This window comes from Clytia hemisphaerica, unplaced genomic scaffold (assembly GCF_902728285.1).
Source record: "Clytia hemisphaerica strain Z4C2 unplaced genomic scaffold, Clytia hemisphaerica genome assembly, whole genome shotgun sequence".
Classification (NCBI taxonomy): domain Eukaryota; kingdom Metazoa; phylum Cnidaria; class Hydrozoa; order Leptothecata; family Clytiidae; genus Clytia; species Clytia hemisphaerica.
The window spans coordinates 861,209-870,409 of record NW_027104192.1 but is presented as its reverse complement, the minus strand read 5'-3'; the positions used below and the strand labels follow the sequence as shown (position 1 = coordinate 870,409).

The following is a 9,201-nucleotide window of genomic DNA, read 5'->3' as shown; positions in this document are numbered from 1 at the left end:
TTAAATATCTCTTATCTTCGATACTGTACTACATACAGCATTTTTAACATTTACGTTTTTTGATTGGAGTGTCTGGTATATCTTTGGGATCAAACTCAGCCTTTCTAACATTACCAGCAATCGGTCGTGTGTCAAACTGTGATTTTATTATATTGTCATTGTAGATAGAATCTTTTGCAGTTGGATTGTCCTTAAAACGACCAATTGCCCTCTGTTTCCCAAAGTAATTTTCAATGTCATCCTGGCAAAACTTTTCTGTTAGAACATAGTCAAATCCACATTGGTCAAGTAAAAATGGTATGATTTCTTTGAGGGAACTGATGCTAATTTTGATACCATTATATGTTGGTAAAGATAAAAACATATTGTTTCGGTTGGTTTGGGAAAATTCCCCAGGGCGTTCCATTGTACTCTTTTTCCAATCATCTAGATATTTCAAAAATTTGTCAAGAAAGCTAAACCGTTCATCCTTTTTAGGATCAACTGTGGTATATGGAGCTAAAAAAGGTTTTCCAGTCTTTTTGTGTTCTTTGGTATTTCGCACGTTAAAACAATCAAAAAACTGATCCATTTGTAAGCAGAATCCAGCAGTTCCTTTAGCCTCTTCTGGACCGAATTTCAACAACATGTTTCCAACTGTATTACTGAGAATTTCAGCAGCTAAGTAAACTCTCATTTTAGAGTAGGAGTTGAGAAGAATGTGGTCTGTGGTAAGTTTTGGCATTAACTTCAATCCATTGTCCATGTCTTCATAAAACATAGTTTTAATGTGCTGCCAAAGCAAGTAAGAACCTGAAAGAAAAGTTAAAAGAGGTAAAAATATAAACGTACCAAAGCAAATGTTTGACTATGCCAGTATTCCAGAACCATCAATTTGATCAGGGAAAGATCAAGAGTAAGGGATAACTAACACTTTTAGTTTTTCAATTTCTAAAGGACAATTCCTACTGTCCAAGTTGGTTTGCAAAGACCAAGCAACTAGATTAGATTGTTAGTTCACTTGGCAAGAAAAAATCCAGGTTTACCCAGGTTAGCCTCATAGTGTGCAGAGAGATCTGTACCCCCTCCCTTTTAAAATTTACCCATCCCTTATTGAATACCTTTCCTTTTTCCAAAAAGAATCCCCGTATAACTTTGCACCATGTGATGTTGCAAAAATCCCCCAATAACTTAATGACATAAAAACTTAAATTACCATTGTTCCACATGAATCTTGGAGAAAAATCAGAGCCTGATGACCAAAGGCAGTTTCGTGCTGTCTTGATGAGATGAGGTACATCGGCAAAAAAGAATATGTAACGTTCTTCTTCTGAATACATGTTCTTGACCTTGTAAATCAACTCTGAACCATTTTTACCGTCTGAATCCTGAATAGATGAATTAAAAGTTTCAGTTATATTATATTACTACGGTATTAAAAGTTATATTAAAAAAATCACCATGTAAATTACATGTATTTTACATGGTGATTTTTGAAATATAACTTTATGAATTTGCAACCTGGAAAATATAAATTTTCCAAAGCTTTCAAAAGTTCATAGGCAAATTGAAAGACAATTCAATAAATCCAACCAATTTGCATTAATTTCAATGACTGATAAATCTCGAAAGGGTAATTATCCGACACTTGGTAGTTAACCTCTAGTACACAAATGACTAAATATTTTTTGAGGGTTGAATACCTAAACAGACATTTTTCAACTGAATGCTTGTTAATATTGCATATCACTTCATAACCTTTTAAGATACAAGTGTGTAGGTGATACTTGACTCTCTCACCATCAATATATCAGAATTGAGTAACGATCAAATCCTGGCTAAAAATAATTCTTATTTCAAAAATGCCTCAATTACTGGCTAATTATGCTCATAAGTACTCTCTTAAAAAAATAGACACAAAAGTAGGAGATAATGTTAAAAGATTTCCCACTTTCATATTCTTTTTTTCCAATAAATTTCTAGGCTCTTTTATTTATAATAAGAAAAACTTGAATTCTTTAAAAAAATTCAAAATCTAATTTTTCTAAAAAAAAATTAAAAATCCTCACTAAAAGTCCACCCATCATCAGGGTAGAAAGTGTGCTACTTTTTAACTTTAAATATCTTACCCTATTCATCTGCATGAATTTTCTGTTAATTGAAGCCCCATCAGCAACAGTGGAAACAACTTTTAGGTTACATGTGATCTCCAAGATACTCACTGCCTTCCAAAATAAAGAGAAAATTTGTTCACTGGATGCTCCATCAGTAGCAAAGTTAGCAAAGGCAAACGAAAGGGGGTTCATAAGGCTCTTGGCCATGAATACCATGATGTGTGTTGCTAGTTTAGTTTTGTCTTCAAGCAGACCCTCATTGAGCTCATCATCACCAAGATCAATAAAGCCAATCAACTCTCCAGTATGTTTGTTCCAGACCAAATCCTCTTGTATTTTCATCTCATCTATCAGAATATTAACATATCTCTCTCGATCACTGAATTCTTTGGTCCTATCTATCAAGTCTTGAATAACTTCAGGATTGAATCCTATAAAACAAAAGTTAAAAATCTTAATTGATTTTGAAAAATTCAAAATTTTTAAACATGTCTTGATAAACTATGCTGTCCGTCATATCCAAATTTTAAAGATATTTTCATATGCCTTTTCTTAAAGGGATCATCCACATAGCAACACAAAAATTTTCCAAATAATTGACCCCCCCCCCTTGTACACAAAGAATAATAGTAAGTTATTTAAAACAATAGACCCTCTTCCCCCTTCACTGCATAGACATGGATGATTCAAAAGCAAGTCTGTCATCATCGTATTTTGAAAAAACAAATTCTGGATTCAGATTTATCACTGCATTTTCATATCAAAAGTCTTCAAAAGAAAATTAAAAAATTAAAAAATTATTCCAGCTTTTACCGAAATTTGCAAAACAAGAGGATTTCTTAAAAAGGTGAAAGAAAAGAAGAGCATACCTTGCTTCGGCTATAATTTCTGTAATCCCTCAAAGTTCTTTGACTTGGAAGCACCATGACACCTGTCCCATCCTTGTCATTTAAGCGGAGTTGCTCATAGGCAGCTGGTGATTTAGATGCGATTGAGAGACAAAACTTAATGATGGCAGGGTGGTAACGAATCTGTGATTTAGTTTTTGCTCGAATGTACTTTTGCTGCTCCTCCCAGAAAAGACGCATAAATGGTGGCACTTTATCTTCGGGGATGCCTTTAAAAATATCTATCAAGTCATTGTTCAAATCATCAGTGACATCCATAGAGTTTTTTTCAATTGCTGCTTCTAATCGTTCTCTGAGTATTTTTGTTTCTTTCATTAAAGCTTTGTTTTCAACTCTTTGAAGTTTGACAGTTTCAACGAGTTTGTCTGGAGAAACAAATGACAAAGGTGCATTTGGATGCAACGGTGATTTTAAAGAATTTTTCTTGGTGTTAAGTTGACTACGAAGTTTGATTTCCATTTTATGACACTGTGTACATTTACCAGCGTTTTCGATAAGGATCTGACATTGCATTGAACGCAAATATTCTTCTTGGTGAAGAGGAGTTTCTAAATTCTCTGGTGGATTATCTCTGAAATCAAATGCTTTTTGTACCATGTGATGTTGCAAGTTGACTGCCTCTTTGAATTCAACCAGATCTACAGCTATTGAAAAAAAATTAAAAACATATTTGCATTAACCAATTTGGCACGTGTACGTCCCAGTGAATGAAGTCAATGTGACATGAAATATGACTGAGGAAAACTTTCATCACCTCAACATCATAGAATTGTCTATACCGTAAGATGCTCTAATATCGACCCCCAGGTTCTAAATCCGACATATGCAATACAAAATGAAATATTACTGTTCAAATTGACAGCAAATGTAAGCCATTGGAGGGTAAAATAAAACTGTACCTCAAATTAAAAAGATGATTCAAAATAACTATCATCAGAATGTTCATTTCTGATTTTACAAAAAAAATGTAAACACTGTTGGCTGATGAGAGCAAATTTATGCAAAACAAAAAATGCTGATTTATTTACCTTGACAAAGTTGGTATTTTTCCAAAATAGTGATCAAATAACTCAAAGTTACGCTCTGCATTGAATTGTAGGTTTTCATAAACTCAGATTCCAAAGACAACATCCAGCCATGGATTCGAAGTCTGAAAGTCAGATCTTCTTTCACAAAAATTTGAAATTTTGGACCAAGGTATTCAGGTAAATTCTTTCTGATTTCCACAAATCCAAGATGATTGTTAACAATAGTCCATCCTTTGAGACTTAGCCTCTGAATTCTATCTAAAAAGTCTTTGAAGCCTTTGTAGCAATTTGGTTTTGGAATATCGTGTTTTGCTTTCTTTTGTTGAAAAATTTCTCTTTTTTCGATGCTTGATGTTGGTCTTGATACTTCATGTAGATCAAGGTGCTTCTTCGGAAGATTTTCAGTCGGCAAGCAGAATTCTCGTACTTCTTTTTTGGCTGCATCTGAAAGATTGATTAAAAGCTTTATAATCAAACCACCGAAATGACACTTTTTTCTCATTTTGATGGGCAAAGGTTTAGTGAAATCAGCTCTATCCAAGAGTACGTGTAATTGATAAAGTAAATATAATTTTATTCATTATTATAGGCTGTTATAGCTGGTTTTATCTTAAAATGTTTAACAATTCGAACCCTGTTTAACTTGACCCTAGGAAATATAGAAAGTGGAACTGTTCCATAATTGGCCAAAAGCAATTCTTATATTCTTAGCATTGTCATTATAATTGTAAAGTAAGAAAATAGAATTGTATTTTTTACTTACATTGTAACAAGTCTTCCACTTTGAAGTGCTTTTCACAAACATAAACATTGTTTTTATCAATCTGTTTTTGGAGTTTATTATCTAAAACACGGTCCTTTAAGATGATATGTAACCACTCTTTTCTCCAACTCAATCGTCTTGGATTTTCAGTCTTCAAACTTGGTAAACGAAATATTGAGAGGTCCTTGTGAGTGTTCCTGTTAGTGGTACAACCCACAATAGAACAATTTGACCCAGTCATTACGTAAATATTTCATTTATTTTTTTATTTCAGCTGTAAAATAATTTAAATTAAATGATTCATTAAAAAATCCTCATTATTTTAAGTAGAAACCCAATGTTTTCAAGCTCAGTTTCATTTTTCCAACAAGTTTTCAGCTTACGTATCCGCCATTTTGAAAGTCGCTTCCCCTCCATCAGGTCTGGGTACGAGCGTTTTCAAATTGAATAAGTTAAAACAAAAGCCTATTGTTCGTTTCCCGTCTATGGAATTTTTCTTTAGTCTATGACGCCATCCCAATTCTTTAACAGCTTCTTTTTCCCAAAAAACTTTGATTTTCGCACCAATATTAAAAAATCTTTCGTACGTATTTCCATCCCCGTCAGGAGAAAGTTCTTGATTTTCTACGTCCATTGGTTCAGTTCGTAGACGGGGATCTAAAAACAACTTTGTAAAGATTTCCAATGGTTTGAAAACCGCTTCTAGAGCGACATCTTTTTGTTTTTTTAAGATGGCTCGTCTTGTTGTTGTGTCATATTTTCTCTTAGTGACTGTGTCAAGACTACCACCTAAAAGAAGGATCTTCTCTTGCTGTTGAATAACATTTTGGGCTAGTTTGATGATTTCAAGGATGTGGGTAGCCTCTGTTCGGTAGATGAAATCTTCTTTATGTGATTTCTTTAAGTAGACACGCAACGCAAGCTCATCCTTTACTCCAATAGTCGGCGAACCATTTTCAGCCAAAATGCATCGGAGGTCTGCGACTGGTAGGCTGGAAATTGCTGAGAGAGTTGAGGGTATGTTGGAAATTTTCTTGGTTACATATTCTGGTAGTTCTTGGCCTTTCAATAGGAGTTTCACTAGTTCGCGTTTCTTTTTGTTTTTGAAGTCTAGGTTTTGCTTCTTACATTCCTCCTCTAGCTCAATCTTCTTCTTCTTGTATAGACAGTGAGCCCGGTATCTTTCATTTTCTTTACCTTCCTCAATGATTTTGTCTTGTTTAGCCTTTGCCTCTTGGATTTTGAGTTTAACATCTTCTATCGGTGTGCAACATAGAATTGCCAGTGAATGTAACACATCATCAGGGATCTAGATAAAATCAAAACAACGACGTTAAAACAAACCACATCAAATTTTGACTACATTCATTTTATCAGACAAAGCTAGTTGAGCTTGTGAAAGTTCACTAACCTCCACACTCCATGTGAACTAAACTTGCATCTAAAAGGTACTGTCTCCAATAAAGCTAGTAACTAGCCATAACTTTCATTAAGGTGTCACCGCAGCAAAACGAACACATAGAGTTGAATTTGCGTTCAAAAGGAATGATCTTAGCCCTACAGTAATTTTTGTTAAGAGTGACCTCTCATCTGAGACAAAATTCTTTTTAATGCTAACAAATGTGTCAAGGGAGTGATTCCTCCCTGCGGTGGCAATAAAATAATGAAATTTCGTCTTGGAACCGAATTTATAAAGATTTTGAATACTATCATATGACTATTTGTACTATTCATTTATCAAACACTTACTTCTTCGGTTATGCATAGCATCGTGTTTAAAAGTCTTGATGGAAGGAAAAGATCGCTTTTCAAGGAGAGATCTTGAATTGCATCCACTACTTCTTTAGCTCGTATATGAGAAAGATAATGCAGCTCTTCTGTCTCGAACCAACGCAAGAAATCAGGAATAGGTTGCAATTCATATCTTGGCACAATGTTTCCTCGAAACTCGCCATCCTCTCTAAAACGTAAAACAAATCAAAAAGCGATCATTTAGTGAGAATAAATATCAATTACTTAGTTGTTTTTTATTAGTTCTAGTTGTTTCCAAGGAAACCTAATCGGTTCATTTTTGTACTCGTTAAGAAAAATAACAAGTTTGGCGTTAGTTGATAGCTTGATTTTATGCATTCTCCAAGGAGAGTCAAAAGCTCTAAGTGAATTTGAGAGAGGAAAAATATCTGCTCAACTTCTTGTATTTTAAAAGGAAAATCGACAACTAAATCTGTTGTATTTTAAAAGGAAAAATAATTAATTCAAGTTCTTGTATTTCAAAAGGAAAAATCATCAGCTCATCTTTTTGTGGTTGAAAAGGGAAATAAACAGCTCCAAGTACTTTTATTTAAAAGGAAAAGCCATTTGCTCAAATTCTTGTCTTTTAAAGGAAAATTAACTTCTCAGCCTGTTGTATTTTAAAAACTCCAACTTTTTGTATTTTGAAAGGAAAATTGACTAGCTAAATTTCTTGTATTTTAAAAGGAAAATGAACGTTCAACCTCTTGTACTTTACAAGGAAAAACAATAACTCAAATTGTTAAAGTTTGTATTTTCCTAATGCGTCCCAATGAAATGAAAATATTTTGGAATTATTAAATTACTGTCACAGTATCAATATTTTATAACGTTCCCATTTCTTCGGCTTGAAAACATCCACATTTCTACATCGAAATACTGTAAATGACACATATGTATTTGTTTGACCAATTTGTTTTAATCGAAATGCGAGATTGTAATCATCAATGTACCTATTATCATAGGCAAATGATACAAAATCCCAATAAGAAGCAAGAAAAACCTAGTAGAAGGAAATGCTGCTCTTACATTGAGAACCCGTCTACTAACCATTCTTATTTAGCTGGAAGTAGACGAATGACACTGAGTGGTATTTAAAGAAAGTTTGATTGACTGGAAAGAAAACCTACATGACAAAAATCAAAATCGATAACTTTTCAGCATTGAAGTAAATCGAGTTCCATTAATTTGCTCACCTTCTTGATAAAGATTTGGCATTCCATAAGATTTTCATTTCTTTATGAAGGGCATTGTCCTTGGTTTCGTAGGTCCATTCACACTCTTGCTTTGCATCTTCAGAAAGAGATCGAAATGAGATCATTAGTCATTGCTTTTATGTTCGCACAATGTTTTTCATCTCCAATCTCCGCGTCAGAATGGATTTGTCTACAATTGAACAGATAGACAGTGTATAAAAAACTTTTAAAACTTTTCCTTCCTCAAAAACAAAATGAACCTACTGTACATCCCAGATAAAATATTCGGCAACTATGGAAAATATGGTGACACTACTAACACTGCTGGGCCTTGACGCCACTTAGGCTTTCTTGTTAAATATTAGAAAAGCTTTGTATATTTCTTTTGAATTAAAATACACTTTTACCTGGAGTTGAAAGGACCATGTCGTCCTATGCGTTCGTTTTCCACTGCATGGACACGCTCAACAGGATTTAATTTACTGTGATATTAAGCGTATGACAATTGAGCAACAACATCGAGATCAAGATAGTCAGAAGTCTAACAAGAAGAATTTGGACAAGAGGACTACTGGGCGCTTCTCCTGGACCATTATCAACGAGAAATCCAAGTTTCGGTATAAGTCTTCTTGTTGCTGCTGTACCCTTTTGAAATATATGTTCTAGTGCAGGATCTTTTAAAATAAGAAATATTTCATTGAATCTTCGGAAGGTCGTATCAGCTTCGAAGTAACTGGGGTTGAGCAAAGTTAAGCCTTTTCCTCCACGCGTGATGGTAGCTGTCTCCTTCTTTTCTTGACCGATTACTAGCTTGTTAATTTTATGCTGAAAAAAAAAAAGAAAATTGTCAAATTAAATTCCTGAAATATAATAAAGGTCATCTTATCTCCAAGCACTAAACTTTACGAGCTGTTTTGATATTTCGCTCTGTTAACAAAAAGATTGAAATGTTAGCCAATCAAGCATAAGATTACTTTATTGGTCTTGAGCTTCTTCATCAGATCCCCGCTGGATTTAGATTTACACTGCATTCGTTGTTTTTTTGCAAAGAAATTAGCCCTCGATTTACTGTATTCTTTTATGATTTATCATTGGGTTTATCATTGCATTAAAAAGCTTTTGGTACCTTCCGTGTTTCTAGAAATAGATGTGTCATCGGTGTCACATCATACGTTCGGCTTTGATCCCAATCGCGATCTGGAGCGTTGGTCTTTTTCCAGCTCTTCCCAGGTTTTTGAACGGGAGTGATTTCAGCTAAAAAAAGATAGGGTCTAAATTTTGTCTCTATCATGAAAGATTCCAGGCCAATCTCGCACTTATTTCTACCATATGTGTAGATATGTAAACATCCGTAAATCTACCATATGTGTAGATATTAGAATCCGTAAATCTACCATATGCGTAGATATCGTAAATCTACCA

General features: G+C 34.1%; 1 protein-coding gene across 1 annotated transcript; it reads right to left on the bottom strand.

The window, feature by feature from the left end:
• Window positions 1-4,035: 4,035 nt before the first annotated feature.
• LOC136815103 (uncharacterized) lies at window positions 4,036-8,205 on the bottom strand. The gene is made up of 5 exons (XM_067071542.1): window positions 8,187-8,205; window positions 7,780-7,876; window positions 6,542-6,752; window positions 4,793-6,101; window positions 4,036-4,473 (listed from the first exon to the last, which is right to left on the bottom strand). The coding sequence occupies exons 1-4, from the start codon at window positions 8,203-8,205 to the stop codon at window positions 5,172-5,174; spliced, it is 1,257 nt and encodes a 418-aa protein (XP_066927643.1). The 3' UTR covers window positions 4,036-4,473; window positions 4,793-5,171.
• Window positions 8,206-9,201: the final 996 nt, after the last annotated feature.

Bases quoted from the DNA above. Each gene is read 5' to 3' on its own strand.
- LOC136815103 (XM_067071542.1), bottom strand. The intron at 6,753-7,779 runs GTGAGCAAATTA...TTTACGTTTTAG, and splicing joins GCCAAATCTTTATCAAGAAG to AGAGGATGGCGAGTTTCGAG. The intron at 6,102-6,541 runs GTAAGTGTTTGA...GATTTTATCTAG, and splicing joins TGCTATGCATAACCGAAGAA to ATCCCTGATGATGTGTTACA.